The following is a 27,418-nucleotide window of genomic DNA, read 5'->3' as shown; positions in this document are numbered from 1 at the left end:
ATTTGCCTCATATAATGATAATAGAAAAATAATTTATATTAAGTACTACAAATCATAAATAATTGGTATAAAATTATCGATTAGAAAGCAAATAAATATTAACTCGCCTTCACATGTTATTCATCTAATAACCGTCAAGTTTTTCCAGTATGACTCAACGTATAGTGACTGGTAATTACAGAATTATGTCGTCGATTTATCGAACTATTCATATGAACTTAAGTCATATCGTTTACCGACTAGATTGTTTAATACAGCAGAATAAATATCTATTGAAATGTTTACGAAACTCTTTACTCATGCAGTACAACGCGATAGGATTAATACATGAATGAATGAATGTTAAACAAAAACTTACAATGCGAAACACACTCCAGATATTTTCAAATTCTATTACAAAATCAAGAGCAAAATAGGGCGACAACATAACTATATTGTAGGGAAGAAAACATACTATAAATAGGATGATGAAAACGAGGACAATCTTTGCTACTTTCTTCCGAGCTTGAACATGATTTGATTGACCTTGTTGTTCACCGGGCATATTCCGAGCAGCAAACACAAGATGGCGAGCCAAGAGCACGTAAAATCCTCCTATAATACAAAGCGGTACTACCCAGTAGGCGAAGAATTTATATAATACTATGGTTTTTGCGTATAATGATCCGAATTCGTATGGAAAAGGAGTACAATATTCTATCATTTCGTTACTATTCATCTTGACACTATACACTTTAGAAAATATTGCAGCCGGTAATGTTAAAAGTAAAGAAAATACCCAGATTGTTGTGACGATGGTAAGAGGGTTTCTGACGTGTCGGCGAATAGGTTGTACAACTGCGGAATAGCGTTCTGCGCTCAAAGCAGAAAGTGTGAATACTGAAACTCCAATGGATACATCTTTTGAAGCTTCTACTAATTTACATATTAATTCACCCAAGGGCCACGATTCCACCGAATACATTAAAGATGTGAACGGTACACACATTACGATTACCAACAGATCACCGATGGCGAGGTTGAGGATATAAATATTCGGAACATTACGTACGGTTCTGTGCCTTGCAAATATCAATATTAGCGTACCATTACCTAATGAACCGACCAGGAATATGAGCGCTAATAAAACAGGAACAATATATGTTTCTGGTCGTTGGGAATACCGTACGTATCCATCATCTAGGGAATGTTCAAACTGTGTTCCATTCTCAAGAGCTCCGTATTCATCATCCACATTCCTGGAACAGAAAATAAAGACAATTATTTCTTTAATTCATGAAAAATACGTTAAATGAGTATATTGCTAATGTTATGGAAATAAATAACTTATTGAGTTATAAACGTAAATTATTTGCAAAAATGTTTACTATTTGTACCAATACACAAATAAATCGACACCGCAAATCAGCCAATTTCGAAGTCATGAGTTCTAAGGTACAAATCCTAAGATAATTTTATACAGGTTTGAATACCAGATCATGGATTCCGGTTTTCTTTGTTGGTTTTTCTTCTTCTTTCTTACCCCGACTCGGACAAACCGATAAGTATAAATTTAACTCTGCAAAGTGTCATCGCTTCAAACCACATTGGCAATGCCGTCCCCAACGTTCCCATCCAGGCAGCCTGGACTCGATATTCATTTCCCCGCCTTAATTCCGGAAATCGTAGAGGTATCCCCTCGCCGGGACTATGGCCTTAAAGTGCCCTATCTAAAGTTAGGAGATCCTATAGGGATTACCCCACCGAGACTACGGTCTACCATTCCCCTGCCTCAAATAGGGAACTCCGAAGGGATCCCTTACCGAAACCACGGTCTTCTCTTCCTCCCCCATCTAGTATGCCAGGGAGTCCCTGTTCAATCATCGATGGTGAGACACCTTAGCCCCCCACTCCTCCTGAACGGAGCTGTCTCAGCCCTAAACCACTCGGCTTTTTTTTCCCCCCTTCTCGCCCCGACCGGATATCCATTTAAGTATACGCAGTCGGGGAGAGTGTCCATATACTCAAAGGATGCGTCCCCCACTCACCGGCAGCACGTCCGGCACGGGAGGTTAGCCTCCCCGGTCTCGGATCTTTTATTTTCCATTTGCCATGCCTCTAATCCCCCACCTCATGCCCAAGGTCCGGCAACTTCGTCCCTCAGCCCCTCGGCAGGGAACCTGGTCTCGGTCTTTATCTTTTGCCATGCCTCAAACCGGCGGCACCGACCCCACTAAGCACCAAGGTACCCGCAGGGCCGAGACCGCCGGCCGGGACTCGGTCTTAACTTTACCCCACAGTTCCCCAGGAGTTCCCTCCCTTCTCAGGAACCCGCACACCTCAGCATGCGGGCCCTCCACGGAGGGACTGTCCTCCCTTCCCTACTTTAACTACGACCCCCGTCTTCTGTCTTCGTCTTCTTTAATACGGAGAATTTCCCACGCGAACTTCTTGAACCAGTCCCAATTTTCCTGACTATACACCATCCAATTAATTAAATTGTCAGGAGTCAGTCTATTAATTAAAATTTCCCTTCTATTATCAGCCCATCTGGGACATGCGAAGATGGTGTGTTCTACAATGTCGATCTCCTGACAATAAACGCATAGTGGGGTGGCCCTCTTCCAAATTCTGAATAAATATTGACCAAAACAACCATGGCCTGTCAATAGTTGCGTGCTGTATAAGTTCACGTCACCCAGTCTCTTGCCAACCCATGTATTTATGTTGGGGATTAGCCTTCTCGTCCAATCCCCAACTCTAAGCCTTCCTAAGCCTGGTTTCAATAAGTCTTTCTACGACCTTCCCCAAATTGTTAATTAGCGTAATTGGTCTATAACCTCCTGTTTCATTGGCTGGTCCTGCCTTGGGGAGAAAGCCAGGGCTGTCGTCCTGGCTGCCTTCCAGCAGTCAGGAAAACACCTGTTTTGTAGGCCAAAGCTGGATATGTCCACCATTTCCCAAGGTATTATTTTTCCAAGACCTTTAATGATGGCTGCTGTTATGCCATCAGGCCCTGAGCTTTTTTATTCTTCAATTTGCCGGTAGCCTCCATTACCTCTTGCTGAGTAAACCTGCCGCCTTCGCAACAAATCACTGATCTGTTAGGATTTTCCGCTCTGGGGAATAATGTTCTTACTAGTTCTGCCGACGTTTCATTACTCAACGTCGGCACATGCCTGCCCAGACGCTTAGTGATGATTTTAAATGCCTTGCCCCAGGGGTCAGCATTAAGTTCATGGCACAATTCCGGCCATTTACTTCTTTTCACTTGTTTTATAAGAAAGTTCAATTTCTTTCTGGCTTGTCTGTAGTTTTCTACAGCTAGATTGCCTTCCTCTATCATGCCCTTTCTAGCTCGTAAACATTGTGCAATTCTTTTACACCGTTGCATTATCTTCCTTTGGTCGTCTATTTCCGCTGACCACCAGTATACCGAAAGGTGTCTATTGTTGTTTTGCGATATCTTGCCCATTTCTTCCTTGATGATGTCTTGAAATATCACCGGGTCTATTTGTGCGCAGTTCATGATTTTATTTGCCGCGTTTCTGATTACGCGGTGGATCTGGAAGTCGGTCAATCGGTGGTTGATGTGTATCTGTCTTGTTCCTGTAGGGTGATCTCCAATAGTGACTGAAATGGCCTTATGGTCGCTGCCGACTTCCTCATTGAGGACTGCGAAATCAACTGTATTAATATTCAACCTGCCGTCAACTAAAACTAAGTCTAAGATCGATTCATGTCCTCTCGCACAGTACGTGGCAGTCCCTTCATTCATGCAGGACGCCCCGGTGGCCTCCAGTAGTTCCTCAAGAACTCTTCCCCTAGCATTGGAGGTGGTGGCTCCAGCCAATGCAGTCCTACAGTTAAAATCTCCCAACACGACTTTTCTTTTACGGGAACGTGTCATAAGTTGTTCTAAGCTAAGTAATTTCTGCTGAAAAAACTCCATGTCGCAATTCGGGCTGATATATATTCCGATAATTATTATATCATTTAGTTCTATGGCTACAATGCCATCTTTCTATGGTATAAACTATGATCCACGTTGCTACTAATGGCCACGTCCCCGTTTTTGTCGGGCAACCATTGACCCATGGCCACCGAGTACATGTTGGGTTCTGTGGCCACCAGAAAATTGAAATTGCCTCTTTTGGTCATCTCTACTGACAGATCCACCGATAGCCTGCTCCTATTATTATTGATTAGAAATATCTTACACATGATTTTTGTTACAACTTGTATTAGCAGTTCTATGTGACGTAGATCCGCAGTAACGGCATCTCGTTGCTTCTTTGCAATCTTTAATAACGTGTCCCGGTCTGCCGCAATTGAAACATAATTCTGAACGATGCCGACCTCTACATTCTCTCCTGCCATGCTCTGTATTCCAGCAAAGATAGCATTTCTCGACTTCTGTGCGTATTTATGCTCTACAGCACACCCAGCCAACCCTCAGCCTTGATGCAATGAGCTTAGTAGCGTTTCTTTGGTTAGTGACCACAGTGGCATTTTTGTATTGCCATACGCTTCTCTTATGGATGTGATTTGAAAACTTTCACCAACTCCAAATACTCTTTCGATCGCCTCCTTGATTTCTCTTTCTGTAGTATCGTACAGCAGGTCCTTGACATGCACCACTGTTCTACGGTCGCCTTTGGTTCTAATGTCAACTTGAAGTTCTTAAGCCCTTTTTTTGAGCAGAGAGGAAAACTCACCTGCTTTCTGTGATCCGCTAATTCTGACCTCTAGTTGTTGGTCTCGGCCTTTCCTGATGGATAAGATATCCCCTGCTTACTCAGCCTTGACTTTATCTTTCACTGTTTTTAAGAGATCAGCGTATGTTTTTCCCGGCGCCTGTACTACCACAGTCTTACTCTCCGTAATCGGCGGAGTTCCTCTTCTATTCGAGGCAGATCTAGATCTCGCTCTTCCATGCTCACTTAAATTGGGGAGAACCATTCTCTGTAGGGTCTTCCCTTTTCTCATGAGTATATCAAAATTTTCTTAATTATAATGCCCGATGGGCCGTTGGGCACCACAAAGACTGCTGACTCTGATTTTCCCACTACTCTTCTTAGAGCTTTTTTGCGTGGGCTGCCATGGCCTTTTCCCCATTGCTGGAATCAAATATAACCGTGTATTTGGTACCGCACGTTGTTATTTTTCTGTCCTCAAGAATTGTTGAATCCTGTAGAACCATAGCACCTGGTGTAGCCCCAGCGTAGTGGCTGCTAGGCCTCAGTCCATTTAAGGCAACAAAATGACAACTGTCCTCCCCTATTTTTGGAGCATTTACTTGGGTTAGACGGTTCATCACCCATGATGACCATCGTGAAGACAGTCTGTCAATTAACTGCTCATCAGACAGATCGACATCGAGTATGTCAGACATTTCATTTCTGTACTGACCTTCTGTCTGTGTGCCTTCGGTAGTCGTATCCGGAGTCTCTTCACTCAGTCTCTGTAATTCTCTGTGTATGTCGCTCAGTTTCCTTTCATGTGCCTTGATAGCGGTCACGCTCGCTTTGCCGGTCCATTGTCTCAATTGTAATAATGCACTACCTCATTTATAGGTGACCTCTTGTAGTGTGAGGAGAGCCTCCTCTTCTTCTGAAGATCCGGCCCTTGCTCTTTTAGCCCCTCGTCCTTCTATTTGTTTCCATTTTGTCTTGTCCTGGCTTGTAACCCCAATATCCATTCCCTCTACTGTCGGGATCTCTCTCCTTCCTGTACTTCCCCTCGAGGTTCCAGCCCCTTGAGAAGCTGTATCTTCTACAGATAACGAGCCTCGACGTCTCATGTCCTTGATTTGGGGTCAGAGGACAAATCCGTGTTTAGCGATAACCCACACGGGGGGTTGCCCGAAAAAAAAATTTGGGGGGGAGGTAAAATTTATCTGTTTGAATATTAGGTCAAAAAATGTGGGAGGGTCAAAATGGGGGGAAGCGTCAAAAGGTCGGGAAGTTTTTGATTCATAAAGATGTCAAGGAATTTTGGATCTATTGTCAAAACTATGGAAGATATGGAGGGAAAAGGAAAAGCCCGTGTAAAGTATGCCTATAACATTTGGAAAAATTTCTCTCTGAATACTAACTATGAAAAATTTTATAAGTCGTTGTTTACTAATTTAGTCTGTGACGTAGCAGACAAGACACAGCTTGTCTTACCACTTAGAAAATTTTCCGTCTATATTAGTACCACGTATAACCTTAAAGGTATTAAAAAACTAATTCAAAATAGATTTTTACACACTTTGCCGAGTTGAAATAACCCAGAATGACTCCTAGTAGGTATTACACTATTGTTAGGTCCTCAACAGCTCAACAAAATATCCAAAAGAACTGTAAAACTTTTCACTTAATACAAGATTATATCTAATATAAAAAACTCTAATAACATTTGTAGTCCATGTCCAAAACTCAATTTGTACGTCAGTCCATTATCCTTACCTCGATATATTACTATGTCCAAATCCCGTGAAATTACCAAATAACCAATAAAAAAAAGCCCTATTACACGGAGCTCTGAAAGCACGTCTGATCGCAGTGACATCCACAACTCTACTCTCTTTGGTGCTTTGGTTTCATTTAACCGCACATCTTAGGAATGACCGACGTAAGATTTACAACACTCCACTTCATTTACATCCATGCATATCATTCTCATTCATCCTCTGAATTAATACCTTACTGTAGTTCCAGAGGCCAGACAGAAAGAGAGAGGGGTGGACCATCCTGAGATAGATTATTAATTGAAGCCCAACCACCAAAGAACACCGGTATCTATGATATTGTATTCAAATCCGTATAAGCGTAACTTTACCTAAGCGTTAACTTATAAACGTAAAGTGTTTTAAGAAGAGGAATAAAACTGGAAGTTTAAAGAGACCTGGAAAAAACTTCGTTGTAGGAAGATTGATTAATTAAATTTATAAGAAAGATAATAATAGCATCTTCTATTTATTTCTAAATAATGACAGGAATTTCAACAATACCCACTAAATATTTACACTTTATATTTAAAATACTGTTTATGTTTTAAATTTTAATTTACAGGGTATCAATACCGAACAAAAATACAACAAATCTATTCCAGATAATTTTTTTGTTTGACGTGGATTAATTTTACTGTTTCAAATACTTCGAATGATTATTAAACTGCTCTCAACCTGGACAGAACCTTGAAAATATAAAGCCCTTTAGTATTTTTGGTAACGTTTTCTGAACTGTTTTATTTCCAAAACTGTCCACTAGTTTTAAATTTATTGCTTGAATTAGATATTAAATTATAATAAAATGATTTTTTAGCTGTATGGATAAATTAACCTTACATTCGTTGATATCTTTACAAATAATTCTGGAAGTTACAAGGCAGGTAATATTTCAACATTTTACTGTGATTTCTTATCATAAACAAGGTTTAAATTCGTATAGTAATGCATGCGTTTTTTATTATGTTGAAATTGTGTTTATTTTTTATTAGAGAACAATCTGGGAGAAAAGCCTTTTGAAACGTAACAATAATGTTCTCAAATACCTAAATGAATTTTTATCGATGGAATGGAATGGAATGCAAAGTTGGCAGGAGTCTATTACTCCCTACTTTATCGCAGAACCTGGACAGAGTCCCTTGCTGCTGGATCATTCTAATCGGGCTTGGTTTTTAAAAGGGTTATTTTTTAATCTCGGATCTAATTTTTCAAGTTTTGTCTATTATTATTTTAGTGAATTTAAGACGGATTTAATTGCATTCCAATCCGTTGTTAAACCAGCGTTATCGAACCCATTTCATGGGCCGACCGCGGAAGGCTAGGCTTATAAAGCCTGTCCTCCCGACGTAATTCCCCTTCAGACCGTCTACTGAAGTCCTTTCGGTGCTAACTCTTAATAGGCTAGCAGGAATACGCCACAACGGGGCACTAGCTATAAGGAGGGAGCAATGCGTCCCCTTTTCCGGAGGAGTCGCGATTGCTGGGTTATTTTGTCTTACTGTAAGTTTTTTAAAAAGGAGAGGTTGTGTAGAAGCTCTTCATCCGCTTCTGGTATGGCTGCCCTTCAGGACGCATCTCTGCTGGGCTCTGTTCCGGACTCCAGTCCGTGATGTTGAGACGAGTGGCTGGTCTTCCTTCTTCTTCATCATCATCTTCTCCCTCTTCTTCTTCCGAAGACCTCTTCGTTCTTCTTTGGCCTGCACTTTCCAAGAATTGGTAGTAACCGAAGTTACATACCATTAACCTTGGAATACCCGAAGCCCCGAAGGGCTGAACGGGGGAAAGTGCAGGTTTCATCGTTCTTCTATGCTGTCAGTGGCTGCTGGGCAGGTGGCTGCTGGGCAGGTGACTGCTGGGCAGGTGGCTGCTGGGCAATTTTTATCGATAGAAAAATATATTTATTATATATTAATACATATATATTTTTATTCGTTGAAAATAATAAAAATAATTATTGTCTTTTAGTGCATTTTAATTATTAAATGATAATAATGAAATTTGACAACTGAGAATTAAAATACTGTAATCTAAAAAAAGCATTAAAAATTAATATTTAAATAAATAAATATTTTTGAGCAAGTGACTGTTTTGTTACTGAGTACAGACTAGTGAACCTGTTTATAAGCACTACATAGATTGATACAAAATGATCATTAAAAAGTGTTGATTTAAAGAATTTATTGCCTTTATTAAAAGATATTCAGAGTAAAACAAGAAAAAATTACAGATGTAAAGAAATTGCAACAAAAACATTTTAGGACAAGTGGAAGGAAATTTCAGATTTAGATTATTTTCAAAATCACTTTTTAAGGTATAGTGAAGGAAACCAGGGTGAAGAAGAAGAATTAAACAAAGTTCTGCTTGTGAGGACTGCAGAAGTTTCAGATTTATTTTTCTAATTTACATTTTCTATCATTACCAGTTTTTATATTATTTCATATTACCTTTCCTAATTTTCTTGACTGATAAATGAGTTTCCTATTTTATCAAAATTGCTTGATTTAATGTACTATATACGTTTTTACTATAATTACTATATTAATGAATTAAGAAAATCTATTTTTTTTTTTTTTTTTTTTTTTGTTTACTGCTTACTTTAAAATTATTGTTGCTTATTTCAAACAGTTTTCTCATATAAGATTACAATAAAATTCAATGCAGAATAAACAATCTCCATCTAATCATAACAACATTATTAGTCTCCGACATAAAATTGCTAATTACTTGGTTTTCACTAAAAGAGTTGAGTTTAATTTTAATAACAAGCTCAGAAAAGTATGATACAAATAATAAGGTAATAATGTCGACAAAATTTATTAATATGACTTTAAAACAGTTTCTTGCTATTTCCCCAAAAAATACTTTGATGGGATTGCTGACTTTGGATTGACATCCACATATAACGTTTAGTCATTGCCCGTCCTTTTATTCAAGGTCATTGTTTTTTATTATTATTTTTCGCGTTTATTTCCTTCGTTTTATTTATTTGTTATTACCGGTTAATCTTATCTTTCAATTTTTTTTTATCTATTTCCTGTTTTCAGTATATTAAGGATCCTAAAAAGGACATCCTCTTGATTGTTGACCTTTTCATTTACGATCATTTTACTGTTACATTTTAATTTAAAATTTTTTTAAATTAAAAAAATTCTTCTTCCTTTAATAAATTGTTAATTAATTTTATTGATTCTTCCATTTTCATAGGGGTACTTCCTTCTTTTATTAAATGCGTTGCATAATCAGAATCTTGTTTTCGATTTTTAAAAGAACTCACGTGTTTGCTACATTTTAATTTTAATTTTTTCCCGTTTGTCAAAAGTATATTGCATTGTATTTACATTTTATTTTGTATATACCGTTATTGTCATAAATATATTTTTCTTCTATAATAGAAAAAAAAAATGTATGAAAATAATAATTTGTATGTCTGTGTAAATTTTTTTTACATTATATTTCTAATTTTTGTGCTAAAAAGAGTATTTTATAAAAGTACACCTGTAATGTATTTTGGTTTTTAATTCATAATGCATGTGATTTTTTACTCGTTGCAATTTAAAAAAATATATATCTTTTGATTTTATTAGCTCATCATTTATGTTTAAGAATATTTGTTGTGGTTACAGCAACAGAAATTTATTACCGTTTAAAAATGAATTTAACGAATGAAATGTATTTAACGATTATACAGCATCGATTAATTTATATATTTTATTTTTATCTTAAAGTTTAGTTTGTCAAAACCTAAAAAATAGGCCTTCTTCTCGTTGTTTTATAGTATTTTTATTTGTGAAACCGTGGATGGAAATTATTATTTATTTTATTTTTCGTAAAATATAAAAGCATATTTTTAACTTATCTCGAGTGGAATTCGTTTAATAAATTTTAACTAGTTGTATTTATTGATAGTAGAGTTGAAAAATATTTTGAAAACTTAGAATAAAAACTGTAGAATTATTATTTTTAGCTTGATATAAAACGTTTACATCGAATTGTAAAATTAATACAAATAAAAATCAATAAAACTGTAAAATTTAAAGAAGATAAATTACATTACTTAATAGTTTAACCAAAACCAAGGTGTTAATTCAGTATAAAAAATAAAAGAATGTACAAATTTAAAGGCTTTACAACTGAAAGATTTAATTAAAGTATTATTAACGTAATTAAATACTATCTATAAGTAAATGTTTAACTAGTTATAAAGGTATGCTTATGTTTTTAATAACAAAATAAACCTTGCTGCATTTTTTGGATTTAGTTTATTTTTTTTAAAAACACAAACTTATTTAGAAACAAGCGGAAAAACTTTAAAGTGATGAATGTAAAATTTAGAATGAAAATTTTAAGTGAATTTTCAACATATTCATGAACAATGAAATTAAACTGAATATTATTACACAACTGTATCGTAATTATATAACATTTATAATTAGAAAATAATAATGAAATATAAAACAACGGATTGACCTGAAAAAAACAATTAAAATTATTAGATCTACTCGTGATCTTCATTTCTACGACCGACAATACTTATCATTATTTAACTGTCTTATTTAATCCATCGTAATTTTATTAATAAAATAAAAATATAAAAGATGTGAATGTGAAAAGATGTGAATTAATCATCCAGAAAAGAGCTTTCTTTTCTGGATGATTAATTCACTATATAAGCTTATGCATGGGAACATGAAATGGAAATATTTTAGAGTATGAAAAATGACATCCCTGATTGGCATTCGAACCCGACACCTTAGGATGAAAGACTGAGACGCTACCACTCCGCCTCGCAGATCGGATCCGTGACAAAATGTCGGTGTTACATTATAATAATAAGATCATTAATTAACTTTAGAAGACTGGTTAAACATTAGAGTTTATTAATGTAATTGAATACTAGAAAAAACAATCAACTTAATAAAACTATATGTTACCTGAATATCATATCATATTAAAACTTGATTGTTAGTTTCTTTTTAAGGTAATAAACAATAATTTTAAGAACAATACGGAATATTAATCGAATACCTCCTATTCAGGACTAACAGCTTTAAATAAAACTATACAAATATAAATTATTTTAAAAACAATAATATTTGTACTAGATGCATTTCAAATAAAAGGTAAGAACACTCACCAAACTGTGGCGTTTTCGGACTGTTGCTCCATCATCAGCGCAGTCAAATTATGCACAATTAAAATGTAGTTAAAATGCTAGTAGTTAATACGTGTATACACGTGTCACAATTAAAAATGAGTGATACTTATTAAATTATTCCGTTCTTACATCAGGTCTACCAATTTAAACATTGTATTATCATATTCAATTTGTTTATTTATAATTTTGTATTTATTTTTTTATTTACTAATATTATATTTTTCTAATATATAAATTTCTTTATAACTGTTATTATTTATGTCTAATATTTCTAAATTATTAGAAATATCAGTAATTTTATGTTTATTTTACAATATAAAATCAATAACATTTGAAAATTTAATGTTTCCTATTTTGCAATTGTTATAGCACTCTGAAAACCTTTTTATTAACGACCTGGTGGTTTTCCTGTATAAATATATAATCATTATTATTGTTACTGGTTATAAATGTGGTTTCTTCTGATACATATTTTTGTTATTAATATATGTTTTGTTTTTTAATTAATTTATATTTTTGTAATATTTTTTTTATTTAGTCAAATTCTTTATTAATTTTAACTGAGGTGAATCAGCTATCCTAGGGTGTTGTGCATCGTCAAAATTCTTCTTTTCGTTTTGCCGCTTACTTTGTTGGTTCTTTGTTTTGTTACACTGTTTCTTCGTTTGATTATTTTTTCATTGTGTGATTGATAAAAATTTTGTTGGTGTTTTCTTTGCTTTTTTTGCTCTGAACTTGATCAATGTTCTTTAGACTCATCTTACTATATATTTATCAATGTTTAATATATATTTATTGTATAAAATATGTATAAAAATTCATACGTATATACATACATACGTATTCATACGTTCTTTGAGGGATTTCCATCAAAACCTCACTTTACATACAATTTCTTTTTTGTATTTAAATCTATTTACGGTTCCGATAAATTTGAACCGATTGTCAATTAAGGACTGCGGAAAAAATACATCATTATTATTAGGATATGTGTATGATATTTTTAAAAGTATTTAATTTGTTTATCAAAATCGTGTTAGAATTTTTATGAGATCTTTATATGTTATAATTTGGTCTCATATAAACATTTGTTATGATTTTCTTATTTATTATTACGCGCGACGTAAGGTAGACGGTATATGTGTTTGGGGTAAGAGTTTGTGTTTGTGTGTGTTGCCATTTTCGTCAAAAACTAATGGACCGATTTTTATGAGGTTTTTTGTATTACATAGGTATTAGCTCAGAGCAGATTATTGGATTACTTTTACGGTTATAAGTCGCCAGGGGGCGCTGCAGTAAATATATTTCTTCAAAACGGATTTCGAATGTTTTTAATTCTTTCTAATTAATATTTTAATATTTAATTATTTTCTTTAATTATCCAATTTAATTTTGTCGTGGGGTTTTTACAATTTTTATTTTATTTACTTGTATTTTTTGTTTCTCGTATTATTTATTTCAATATTTATGTCAAGATAGTTAGATAATGCTGCAATTTATATCAAATTCATTGTAATTTAAATTTTTTTAATATAAATTTGTTCGTTATTAATTATGTTGCATTCATTATCTATTTTCTTGTTATGTATAACCTATTTGTCATCAACGTATAGTATCCACAGCAAAACCTCATGGGTATTCATAATACCGTATACTACATATTTTTCAAACTGTTGTATGTACTTGGTTGCTGTAAACTAAGTTATATCCCCTCTTATTTTTCTTATAATCAACATAATTAATATATTAAAGTAGTAACATTTGTAGTCGCCATTTTGGTTAAAATAATCAGAATCTAATTTTTTTTAATACCGTTTTGCTTTTTTCCAAAGAGCTTTAAAATGTATCATATGAGCAATGTCCCATTTAAATTTTTGAGAGGTCTCTGCCCTCCCCTGAAGGCTGAAAACTTTAAATTTTGGCCTACTGAGTTTGTCTCTCTTATCGGAGAAGATTTTCTAAGAGAGAAATCGGGATACCTAAAATAACAAAACAGGAACGTAAAACCGTAATTCATGCTGTCTGAAAGAAATGTTTTTTGGCCACCAATTTGGATTAGGTGATCATCGGACTTTAGTTTAAATTGTATAATTTTTCTCGATTTTCCCCCTTTTTCAACAGCTCAAAAATAAAAAAAGAGTGAAATATACGTTCACTCTTATGTACGTATGTGTTGAAGTAGCTCCTTACAAGGAAGAATGCTGCTAAACGTAATAAAGTAATCTAAAGTATAATCTCAATTATAAAGTAAGTTAGTTCGCAGCAACCGGTATACTTCCGATAATGTTGCTGGTAATAGTAAACTCATAGCTAAACCTTCAGTTTGAAGAAAATACTTCCCATCAAATTTGAAATAATTCTGCATGCACATATTCCTTATTTTACTGATTATGTTATGAGATTATCATTATTATTAATGTGATTATTTTTTATTATTTCTATTGTTTAATTTTTTAATTACATAATTATTTTAATCTATTTATTAATTGAAATTCTTTTTTTTTTGTTTTACGTGTTTATCATACACATTTTATTATATTTATAAAATATTTTTCCAATATTTTAACAATATCATACAATGCTGCTATTTTAAAATTAATAAGAGGCCGAAAATAATAATTATTATTAATACGGCCTCTTATTAATTTGTTTAAGTGTTTTGGTAAACATGTTAATTTTGGGGCACCCGGTATAAAAGGACATAATCGTATATGATTTTTGTATTATTATTATAATATCATTTTTTTTTTTTCACTTCATTTACCACGCCGCTCGGAGCCAGAACAAGCATTTAAGCATTACTCAGCTCCGGAGGGGTGCCTTCGCCTCAAATTACCTTGGCAGAACAAAAGGTCTCGCCCAGGTAGCCGGGACTCGGTCTTGCAGTACATGCCATGCCTCTAATGAGAGGACCTCAAAGGCGTGGGTCCCTTTACCGGGACTCCAATCTTAATGCCCTGCCTCTTACGGAGAACCCCCAAGGTAATCCCCCACCGGGACTACGGTCTTACATCCTTCCCCCAGAAGCGCTGCGAAGGAGTCCCCATCCAATCATTGATGGTGGGACGCCGGAGCTTCCAACTCCTCCTGGACGAAGCTTTCCCCCACTGACATCCATCAGCACTGAGCAGGCGCCGCATCTTTATGTCGCAGGTGAAGCCTTGCATCTCCTACCCACGGGTGCACGTCCATGCAACCGACAGGAAGGACCCCGAGCTTCTCGTCGACAGTGCTTCCGTAGATGACCGGCCTCACCACAAGTGAAACAGTGGCCATTACGATCTGGCTCGGTACACGAATTGGCCGTGGCCTGGCTTCCAGCAGCGAAAACAAAGTTTGTCATGTGAACGTCTCATAGCCCCCAAGCCACCCATCCCATACGGATACCTCCATCCCCCAATAACTAATCCGCAAGGATGGGCGGCACAGCCACAGTGACCAGCTGCGTCGCACTATAGGCTGGTCGCATGGACATAACATCGATCGCCACTGATTCCCCCGTGATTTTCCAAAACTCCGTTATGAACTCATCCTCAGTGTTGAATACATCCACATTCTTAATAAGGACGTGGACCCTACTACCATAGCCCCCGTCAAAGCCGTAGTGGTTCCCTCGACCTTCGCAAAAATACTGCGAATAAATATTCGCGGAAAACGTCCTGGAAAATGACCACACTTCTCCAATCCAGAGGCCTCTCCTGTACAAGGAAACCCTACTACCACCCTCTCACTTCTTTCTTTCCTTTGCAACCGGTGGAGAAAGACGCAATCTCCGTTTGTCAGATGGCTTCGAAATCCCCTGCCCCACTTCCATATGATCGTCAGACCGTACTGAAAGAGGCGGGAAGTCCTCCCCATGTCCGCTACTACCTCTCTGCGTCTTTCTATCAGTCACTCCTCACGCCCATATTCCGCAATATCCATTTCCGCCGCACTATCGGTCGCGCTACTGTCGGAGGAGACCTCACTCACCAAAACACGAGAAGCACCGAAATCCCCTCCAACCGGTAGGGAAGCGTTCACGGACCGATCTGGCTCAGTCATATTCCAACAACAAAAAATAAATTAAAGAAAAGAAATCTAAATTGAAAGAAAATTAATCAACGGATACTAACAACTGTGTAACCAAGCTAACAGTCCTTGGTTACTGTAAGTAAACACCAGAAAACAAAGTTAAAAACAAGCAAAAACGAAACAAAACGACTAAATTACAATACAAAACCGGAAGGAAAGCTGCAGAAATACGGAGCGGGAAAAAAACGTCCGAACGCATTGAGAGCTTACATCATCATCATCATTATTATTATTATTATTATTATTATTATTATTATTATTATTATTATTATTATTATTATTATTATTATTATTATTATTATTTGAAAAAGATTTTATGGAAATTGAAGGTGATGTAGCACCATCAGTTAATACATTGTTTGCAAATTCTTAAGATCGGTTCAGTTTGTCCGATAAATTTGACGAAATGACGAAAATGTTGGAGGAATATATGAAAGAAAATAAACACTTAAAAGGAAATAAAAAATATAAAGGAAATATTGCAAGGTAAAGATAGCAAAATCGAAATCTTAACAAATAAACTCAATAAAATACAACAGTACAAGAGAAGAAAATATCTGAAAATACATGGTGTTGAAACTAAAGGTTTCATTAAATTATTTCTTTGAAAGAACAATTTAATGAAACTGCGCGGGACGTTCGTTTTACTCATTTCGAACTTAAAAAAGCTTATAAAATTAAGACAAAAAGTTCTTCTATTTTGTTGGTTAAATTTAGCGATGAGAAATGTATTTTAATAGGAAAACAGTGGTGGAATACAAAATATACTGAAGATAAAAAGAACTTTACAGTTTATTTTTAATGACTCATTAATGACTCAGTTTATTTTTGGACAAAGAAGTACGCAGAAAATGTCGTCCAAACAACATTAAATTCATTTGGATCAAGAATGGGCGAATTTTAGTTCGAAATGAAGAAAATGGAAATGTTTTTAATATTGCTTCTCTGAAAGATCTAGAAAAAATTTTATGAATGTTTTTGTTATTTGTTGTTTTAAAATCAAGGCCATACAGTTGTGTTAAGTAAGCATAATCATCATCTTAAAAGATAAGTGATTAATAGTAATAATAATTTAAAATCAAAGCCAAATAGTTTTTATTAATGTAGGTATAATCATTATCGTAAAAGATAAAGAGAATAATAGTTATGATTCTACGAATTTTATTTCATGGACTCTGGATCAGGCATCAGCTTTTAAAAAATAGTCAAATTAATGTTTATAAAACTGTAGATCAGTGGAATGAAGAAAAGAGATTATTGAAAAATAATGATTCAAATTCTGGTTTGAATTTATTCCACTTGAAGTAGGTCGCTTAGAAAGCATTTTGATGAGCTTGTGATTGTATTGAATGCATCCTTTTTTTAAATTGTTTTTTTAATAAGTTAATGTAAGTAAAGACGATTTGCCTTTGTTTAAAGTACCGAATTATTACGCGGTTTGTAAGATAAGGGATAATAGATCTGATTGTGGTCTATTATTGTTTTTTGATAAGGAGTTGGTATTCGAGGAAATAAATCAATCTTTTTCTAGTTTTGGCAGTATTTATGGTACTACTAAGTCCATTTATAAATAATACAATAAAATAATATAGTTAAGTAAAGCACTTATTTATTAAGTAAAAGTATTTACAGCAAATAACTATTCTTGAGGTCGGTGCAAGACAACACAAATTAAACATATAATTACGTAAAGCTAGTACCTCAACCGCTCGCTAGGCCGCTAAACGGGATCCCAAAAAAAAATGGGATCTCAAGAAAATATAAGAAAAAGCAGCTCACGATCATGCCTCACCTTGAGTTCGCTTTGGCACGTACTTGGTGATAATATATGTTCCTTAGCATCTATATAATATTCTTACATCGTATTTTTGCACGTTACATTTTATTGTATAATATTTTTGTAGATCTAATTTTATAGTACTAAAACTTCTATTACCAATTTTGCATCATTTGAAGTAAAATTTGTATTGTATAGATAGATCATAAGAAGTTTTTTTGTTTTACTTTAGTTCTATTATTTTTTGAAGTAAGTTTTTATTTTTATTTTTTGTATTATTTTATTTTTATTTCCTGTTTGGAATGGTAAATTCTTAATTCACGTTTCAATCTATAATGAATTGTGTTGTTTTCCTGTTAGTAAGTGTTATCTCCCCCACAAGATATTTCTAACCGATTGCAAAAAAATGATAAAATATTGATTATTTATGTGATTTTTATAAGAATATTTTTAATCATTTATCTAAATAATTACAATTTTTAATTATTGGAAAATGGAAAGTGTTTTATAAAAAAATTCTTTTTCGCTTGACGAAAAGATGTTAGCTGTTAGAAGTTATATACCCGTTTATCTACTTTACATAAAAGCTAAATTCTGCTAAATTCATTGTGGGTTACATTCAAAAATACAAGGAAGATAAAACTTAGAATCTAATCTCGCTACTATATAAAAGACAACGCATATTTCGTTTGTTACCGATAATCGTGAAAACCACTGAACAAATCACAACGAAATTTTAAATCTAGTTTTTTTTATAACCCCGCCGAAGTATTTACCGCAGTTCAAACCTTACTTATATTTACATAACAAATCGATAAACATAAGAAATGTTATATATTTCTTTAAAAATCAATTTGGTCAATGATCATGAGCTTTATTAAAGCTTTTAATAGGTTGACTGCCATGAGACATCTACTGATATCTCAACCAGTTATCCATTATTGCTGTTAGACATCGTTTGATGTCTCATCAAACCATTGCGTCTCCAATATTGGAGACGCAATCTAATATTGCTATGAGACATCAAACGATGGCTCACTGTAATTTTACAATTAAGAAGCAAAATCACATTATATATTATTTTCAAGATAAAATTCTGTATATTTTTGTGCTGTATGTAAGACAGAAGTGTTTCTTTATATTTGAAAGGAAAGAATCATCAAATAGAAGCAAAATAAACATAATTTAAAAGTGTTGTAATAAAATATGAATTAATTTTATTTGTTTACTAAGTTTAGTTACCTTTAATACCAAGTACTCTTTAAAATATTTAATTCAAATTTTACTTTAAAATATACAATTCAAAGTACAATTATCAAGAAAATGTGATATTATTACAGAAGAGAGTGACTTTTATTAATTTATTTTACAAAAAAGTATAGCAATGAATAAAAACAGTATTCAAACAATTCTGGAATTGTAGCTTTAAAGATAAATACAATTAGTTGTTTGTAAGTAAAAGATATTATAATTCAGTATAAATATATTAAACATTCTGAGACATCAACTGGAGTCTCTTTATCTATGGTTGCTATGAGACACAAATTGATTTCTCATCTTTATTTTTGGATGTTTCAAAAAGTAAAGTTGCAAAGTGAAATTAGTATTAAAATTGAGTAACAAGGTAACAAAACCTTTATTGAAATTGGAAAAAAATTGGCAGCATTAGTGGATATTTTTAGCAAAATAAGTATAGCAGGTTTGGAAATTTTTCATTATTCAGTGTGGCAGTAAACTTGTTAAAGTAAAATTTTATTATATATTTTGTAGCCAAAATACAGGTAGAAGGGCATATTTACATTGTGCAACAAGTAAGGGCCAACATCGATAAACTGGTCGAGAGATAAATTCATAGATATAGCAGCTTCTAAAAGGTTTTGGGTTAAATTCATCTTTGCCTTTTAAAATGAATCTGATTTTAAACCTTTAAAGACGGAAGTTTAAGTCTGACATTTAAGCCTTTTAAAGTGAATCTGATAATAAAATAGCAAAATTGTTAAATTGTTTTGGGAACTGTTAAATAATTTATTACTCTCTTTTTGTCATAGTACTACTTTTATAGACGGGATCTGGAAATAGATTTAGATAAAATAAAAATTATTATATTCATACATGCGGATTATTGGTCTAAGTGCACTAGATAAGTATAAGCAAGGATATTCTCCTATAAATATAATTATGTACAGATAATGTTTATATCATTTTTATTTATCTCAAGGCATTTAAAAACATAAGTGGTGGCAGGAGGATTTCTCGAATGAATTTGGAAATATATTACAGCTAAATACAACTTTTCACTAAAATCCAGCACATAAACCCTTATAAATAGTCTAATGTTATCACTGTTGTTTAGCAGGTTCAAAACAAGGGTATGTACATGTGTATTCAGTCTAACCATATATTTAGAACTGAAACGGTCAATCTCATCCCAAACATACGGGATCCCTATATATTCATGTATTTCAGAATTCCTGACGAACAAAGGCGGTTGGATTACTTTTCTCAATTCCTTGTTCTGTGCCTTTGGTTCACTTAAATATTGCTAATATTTTTATTTTTACACTATACAACTGAATGTTATTTGTAATTTTAATCAAAATTTCACTGTTTTTAATCATTTTTTTTAGTCTAGAATTGTTTGTTATTTATTATATTTTCTCCCTAATAAAAATGAAGAGGAAATTATATGTAGTAGTTATTTAAAAAAAAAATTATTATTTACAAATTTATATTAATTTATGATTATAATAGGTGTAACCTAACGAATAAATTAAATAGTTTTTTTTGTTTTTGTTGAACACAGCTATGAATCTCCAACTTTTGCTTCGGAATGTGTATTTAAAGTCATTAACTGACTTGAAGGAAACAAAGCTTACAGCAACTTCTCTATATTCCCTTTTATTCTGGCTTGCAACCTATATCAACCGCTGTTATACGATAATTAAATGAATAAATTGTAATTTTTCTGTAGTATATGAGAGAAGACAAGGTGTTGGCTAGAATAGGACTGGGTGGACAGCCTTGCTGGTGAGGTCCAGCATGCTGCGGTGTGTTGGCACTGATGAGCCACCAAGGACTCCACGGGTAACAGTCAGGTAACAGCACACTGAATACTGAAGGACCCGGCGCCGCGTCGCGGCGAACTGGGTCTGGCGTGGTGTCCAAAAGGGCAATATTAATAAAGAACTCTCAAAAAGAGCTAACCGGTAGGCCGACCTGCTATGCCGGTATATAGCCGGTAGGTGGGGAGGCCTATTTTGAGTTTAAAGACACTCCCCTGGGCGGCGTAATACCAACAAGTCGGTCCGACCCAGGGGAGCTGAGAGAAAAAAAAAAAAGAAAAAAAAAAGAAGTGTTTTAAGAACCCGGAGGTCCCGGGTTCGAATCCCGGTCAGGCATGGCATTTTTCACACACGCTACAAATCATTCATCTCATCTCATCCTCTGTACAGTAATGCTTAACTGCGGCCCCGGAGGTAAAAAAAAAAAGTGTTTTAAGAAGAGGAATAAAACTGGAAGTTTAAAGAGACCTGGAAAATACTTCGTTGTAGGAAGATTGATTAATTAAATTTATAAGAAAAATAATAATAGCATCTTCTATTTAATTTTAAATAATGGCAGGAATGTCAACAATACCCACTAAATATTTACACTTTATATTTAAAATACTGTTTATGTTTTAAATTTTGATTTACAGGGTATCAATACCGAACAAAAATACAACAAATATATTCCAGATAAATTTTTTTGTTTGACGTTGATTAATTTTACTGTTTCAAATACTTCGAATGATTATTAAATTGCTCTCAACCTGGACAGAACCTTGAAAATATAAAGCCCTTTAGTATTTTTGGTAACGTTTTCTGATCTGTTTTATTTCCAAAACTGTCCACTAGTTTTAAATTTATTGCTTGAATTAGATATTAAATTATAATAAAATGATTTTTTAGCTGTATGGATAAATTAACCTTACATTCGTTGATATCTTTACAAATAATTCTGGAAGTTACAAGGCAGGTAATATTTCAACATTTTACTGTGATTTCTTATCATAAACAAGGTTTAAATTCGTAGAGTAATGCATTCGTTTTTTATTATGTTGAAATTGTGTTTATTTTTTATTACAGAACAATCTGGGAGAAAAGCGTTTTGAAACGTAACAATAATGTTCTCAAATAACTAAATGAATTTTTGTCGATATAAAAATATATTTATTATATATTAATACATATATATTTTTATTCGTTGAAAATAATAAAAATAATTATTGTCTTTTGGTGCATTTTAATTATTAAATGATAATAATGAAATTTGACAACTGAGAATTAAAATACTGTAATCTAAAAAAAGCATTAAAAATTAATATTTAAATAAATAAATATTTTTGAGCAAGTGACTGTTTTGTTACTGAGTACAGACTAGTGAACCTGTTTATAAGCACTACATAGATTGCTACAAAATGATCATTAAAAAGTGTTAATTTAAAGAATTTATTGCCTTTATTAAAAGATATTCAAACAGAGTAAAACAAGAAAAAATTACAGATGTAAAGTAATTACAACAAAAACATTTTGGGACAAGTGGGAGGAAATTTCAGATTTAGATTATTTTCAAAATCACTTTTTAAGGTATAGTGAAGGAAACCAGGGTGAAGAAGAAGTTTACTGCTTACTTTAAAATTATTGTTGCTTATTTCAGACAGTTTTCTCATATAAGATTACAATAAAATTCAATGCAGAATAAGCAATCTCCATCTAATCATATCAGCATTATCAGTCTCCGACATAAAATTGCTAATTTCTTGGTTTTCACTAAAAGAGTTGAGTTTAATTTTAATAACAAGCTCAGAAAAGTATGATACAAATAATAAGGTAATAATGTCGACAAAATTTATTAATATGACTTTAAAACAGTTTCTTGCTATTTCCCCAAAAAATACTTTGATGGGATTGCTGACTTTGGATTGACACCCACACATAACGTTTAGTCAATGCTCGTCCTTTTATTCGAGGTCATTGTTTTTTATTATTATTTTTCGCATTTATTTCCTTCTTGTTGTTTATTTTTTAATACCCGTTAATCTTATCTTTCAATTTTGTATCTCTTTCCTGTTTTCAGTAAATTGAGGTTCCTAAAATGGACAACCGCTTGATTGTTGATCTGTTGCTTTATGATCATTTTATTGTTACCTTTTAATTTAAGATTTCTAAATTTTCTAAAAATGTTCATTCTTCTTCCCTTAATAAAAATTTTAATTAATTTTACTTAGTCGTCCATTTTCAACGGGTACATCCATCTTTTAATTAATGCGTCGCATAATTAGAATTTTTTTTTTTTTGATTTTTTAAAAGATCTCATGCGTTTGCTAAATCTTAATTGTAACTTTCTTCCCGTTTGTCAAAAGTATGTTGCACTGCATTTACATTTGATTTTGTATATAACATTATTTTCATAAATATCTTTTCTTCTATAATACAAAAAAAATATGTATGAAAATAATGATTTGTGTGTCAGTGTAGATGTATACATATTTTCATTTCTTCAGAAAATAACTGTACATAACGTATTTATCTAGCAAAAGTAAATTTGTTTTTTTTTTACAATACTCTTTGTGTTTTAAAATTGTTTTTATAAACCTACTGAATTTTTTACATAATATTTATAATTTTTGTACTTAAAATATATTTTATGGGAGTACAGCTGTAATAGTATATTAGATTTAATTAATATGATAATGCATATGAGTTTTTACTCATTGATATTTGAAAGAATATATATTTATGTATATTCTTTATTTTTTTATATATTTTATGAGTTCATCATTTATGTTAAAGAAATTCTGTTGAGGCTGCAACAGTAGAAATTTATTACAGTTTACTTTTATAATATACTTAACGATTATACAGCATCAATTAATTTATATAATATATGTTTATTTTAATGTTTAAAGTTTAATTTGTCAAAACCTAAAATATAGGCCTTTTTTTCGTTATTTTATATTATTTTTATTTGTTAAACCGTCAATGAAAAGTATTATTTATTTTATTTTACGTAAAATAGTAAAACAAATTTATAACTTATCTCAAGTAGACTTCATTTATTAAATTTTAACGTAAAGTTGTATTTATTGAAAGATAAAGTAGACCGGCGCGCTTGACTACCTTGCCTTATGCTCAGCTGTAGGGTGGGAAGGCCCGTTAGAGTTAAAGGACACTACCTTGGACTGCATTACAGTTAATTGTGGGTCTGGCTCAGGGGAAAGGGATATAAAAAGATAAAAAAAAAGAGTAGAAAAGTATTTTGTAAACTTAGAATAAAAAATTTTGAATAATTATTTTTAGTTTGATATAAAACGTTTACACCGAATTGTAAAATTAATTCAAATATAAATCAATAAAACGGTAAAAATTAAAAAAAAAAAATTACATTACTTAATAGTATAACCAAAACCAAGGGGTTATTTCAGTATAAGAAATAAAAGCATGTACAAATTTAAAGGTTTTACAACTGAAAGATTTAATTAAAGTATTATATATGTAATTAAAAAAGTTCTATAAGTAAATGATTAACTAGTTATAAAGATATACTTATGTTTTTAATAACAAAATAATATTTTCTAATTTTTTGGATTTAGTTTAATTTTTCAAAAAACATAAAAGTATTTAGAAGCAACAGGAAAAAATTTAAATGATTAATTGTAAATCGTAATGAAAAATCATAAAATCTGACAAAAATTTCGATTAGATTAACGTTGTAAATCTGCAAATCTGATAATTAATTGTCAATCAGATGAATGAGCCATTTATTAATAATATTCTCTCTCGTATGAGATACGTGGTTTCCGAATCGTTCAGAATGAAGCGTTGAGATGCGGGTTATTAAAAAACGACTCATTAATCTGGTAGATTTTTTCAACTTTAATCCTTGACAGACCAAATGATCCATTTTATTCATGTAACTAGTATTTTTATACGACTGCCAAAAAAGAAGTGTAATGTTTTTAGGATGTATATACTCGTATGTATGTGGTACTCATATGTTTGTTCCACCGTAGCAGCTCAACGGCCGAACCGATTTAAATGTGTGACCCTGCGTTGGAATCCTTACAGTACGGGGAATATCCCAGGCAATACAAATATGATTATATATGATATATATATATATATATATGTTTAACAGTAACTAAAAATCTACAAAAAATCATATATACGACTCTAAATCGATAATCAATAGTATTTTTAGTATAGATTTAATTTTATTGTGAGTAGTTATTGGTTGATGTGAACTGAAGTGACACGTTTATTGCAATGGACTGTAATTAATTTATATCTTGTTATTTTTCTTATTGTTGTTGATCACAGATCGTTGTCGCTCAGCTGGTCCAAGACTCGTTATAACTACATAAAACAGGAACAGGAAACTCATTGTTGCAAAGCATTTGAAAATCTTATCCAATTTTGTTTTTTAAGTTCTGCTACGATACTGAATGAGTGAATTACGGTAGTAAAATTTATCAGTTTAATTTATAATTAATATTACTGTTGTTATTTATTGTATATAAATATTTAAGAAAAAAATCTTTTGATTTTTTGACGAGTAATATGTTCGATTATGTAAATATGTACTTTCTTCTGGTTGTTATTTGTTGGTGTTGCTTCTTCTTACCTATTGTGTTTTTTTTTTTTTGGTTTAACCTTGGATCCACCGTTAGGTATTGCTTCAGAGAATGAGATGAATGATTTGTAGCGTGTGTGAAAGTGCCAGGCCTGACTAAGATTTGAACCCAGGACCTCCGGATGGAAGGCCAAGGCGCTACCACTTGCGCCACGGAGGCCGGCGACCTATTTTTTATAATAAAACATTTAAGACAAACCGAAATCATGTGATTTTTTGACGGGCAGTATATTCGATCATGTAAGCAAATTTTTTTTTACTGCTAAATATTAACTAATAATCCCTTTCTTTTATAAATAATAATACATATTTAAAATATAAATAAAATAATCTACGCTTAGAAATTAAATTAAATAATTTTAAAATTAATTGAAAATAGACTTGCTTCTAGCCGGATTGAGTCTTGCAGGGAGCCGTGTGCAGTCGTCCGGCTCACCACCACTGGTCCCCCTGCACCACAATTTTATTGCTAAATATTAACTAACTAATAATCCCTTTCTTTAATTTAAAAACTGCCCAGAAAGGAGTGTAATGAATTTAGCGGGTATGTATATATGAATGTTTGTTCCACCGTAGCAGCTCAACGGCTTAACCGATTTAGATTATGACCACGAGCTGGAATTCTTATATTATCGGAACTGTCATAGGCTATATAAATATGTATATTTTGTTTAAATAGATTTAAAAAATTTGAAAACTATATGTACAAAATTATCACTGCACGCTTTTAATGATCCTATTAAAGAGCAACATTTGTCAGTAATGTTTTTTCTCGGCAGTCTTTTTTTTTAATTTTTAATATTGATCCCTTATTAAACTCGGTTGATAAAGAAAAAGTTAAAAAATTAGCTATTGAATAATGGAAAAACAGGTTTCATTAAAATCAAAAAAGAAAAATCGAAATATTATCTTCACCACTACAAGCATTAATTATATTACAGATTTCTTGAATAGTTTAGATACATAGAGGTTTAATCTTACAGAGGTAAAAATATTTAGAAGGATTTTATTTTTAAATTTAATCTAGAATAAATTATCCATCTAGTAAGTTATAACATATTAATTTTTCCCCAACAACTCTAACAAAAATTTCCTTTTGAAATTTGACTAAAAGACATAATAGTTACTATTAAATCAATAAATATTTTGTGATTCAAAAAGAGGTATATTTTAATTGAATTTTCAACAAATTCATGAATAACTAAATTATACTGAATAGTATTAATCTATTGTATCGTAATTATATAACATTTATAAATAGAAAACAATAATGAAGTATAAATCGACGAATTGACCTGAAAAAACAATTAAAATGATTAAATCTACTGATGACTTCATTTTTACGACTGATAATACTTATTAGTCTTCTTTAACCGACCGTAATTTTATTAATCAAATAAAAATATAAAAGATGAACTCTTTTTCTGGATGATTAATCCACTATATAAGCTTATGCATTAACATGAAGTGGAAATCTTATAGCGTATGAAAAATACCATGCCTGAGTGGTCATTCGAACCCGAGACCTCAGGATGAAAGGCCGAGACGCTACCACTCCGCCTCGAAGATCAGCTCCGTGACAAAACTTCGGTGTTACATTACAATATTAAGATCTATAATTAATTTTATAAGATTGGTTAAACATCAGAGTTTATAATGTAATTGAATATTAGAAAAAACAATCAACTTAATAAAACTATATGTTACCTGAATATCATATCACATTGAATCTTGATTGTTAGTTTCTTTTTACGCTAATCAACAAGAAATTTAAGAACAATACCGAATATTAATCGATTACTTCCTACTCAGTATTAACAGTTTTAAATAAAACTATACAAATATAAATTATTTTAAAAACAAGTATATTAATTGTACCACATACATTTCAAATAAAAGGTAACAACACTCACCAAACTGTAGCGTTTTCGGACTGTTGTTTCATCATCAGCAGTCAAATTATACACAATTAAAATATAGTTAAAATGCTAGTAGTTAATACGTGTATACATGTGTCACAATTAAAAAAAAGTGATACTTATTAAATTATTCTGTTCTTACATCAGGTCTACCAATTTAAACATTGTATTATGATATTCAACTGGCCTGTTGATAAGCTGGTGGCTTCATTTTATGGTCCCTTGAGGCTTAATGCAGTGTTTATAAATAAAGATCCACGGGAGGATGGATTGCAGCTCGGTAGCGATGGATAAGTTGAGGATGAATTTTCGTGGTCTGGGAACTAAACAAGATTAAATTTTCCCGT

General features: G+C 32.5%; 1 protein-coding gene across 1 annotated transcript; it reads right to left on the bottom strand.

Annotated features, from left to right (window-relative positions):
* On the bottom strand, positions 1 to 27,165 carry LOC142318184 (neuropeptide CCHamide-2 receptor-like). The gene is made up of 2 exons (XM_075354736.1): positions 27,066 to 27,165; positions 1 to 1,238 (listed from the first exon to the last, which is right to left on the bottom strand). Exons 1-2 carry the CDS (start codon positions 27,098 to 27,100, stop codon positions 233 to 235), a joined length of 1,041 nt encoding a protein of 346 aa, XP_075210851.1. The 5' UTR covers positions 27,101 to 27,165; the 3' UTR covers positions 1 to 232.
* Positions 27,166 to 27,418: the final 253 nt, after the last annotated feature.

The sequence above is a fragment of the Lycorma delicatula genome, chromosome 1 (genome assembly GCF_047948215.1).
Source record: "Lycorma delicatula isolate Av1 chromosome 1, ASM4794821v1, whole genome shotgun sequence".
In the NCBI taxonomy this organism is placed as follows: Eukaryota; Metazoa; Arthropoda; class Insecta; order Hemiptera; family Fulgoridae; genus Lycorma; species Lycorma delicatula.
Note: the sequence above shows the minus strand (reverse complement) of the source record. Positions and strands in the feature narration are given on the sequence as shown.

Bases quoted from the DNA above. Each gene is read 5' to 3' on its own strand.
- LOC142318184 (XM_075354736.1), bottom strand. From the start codon at position 27,100: ATGATGAAACAACAGTCCGAAAACGCTACAGTTTG. The intron at 1,239-27,065 runs GTGAGTGTTGTT...TTTCTGTTCCAG, and splicing joins TCCGAAAACGCTACAGTTTG to GAATGTGGATGATGAATACG.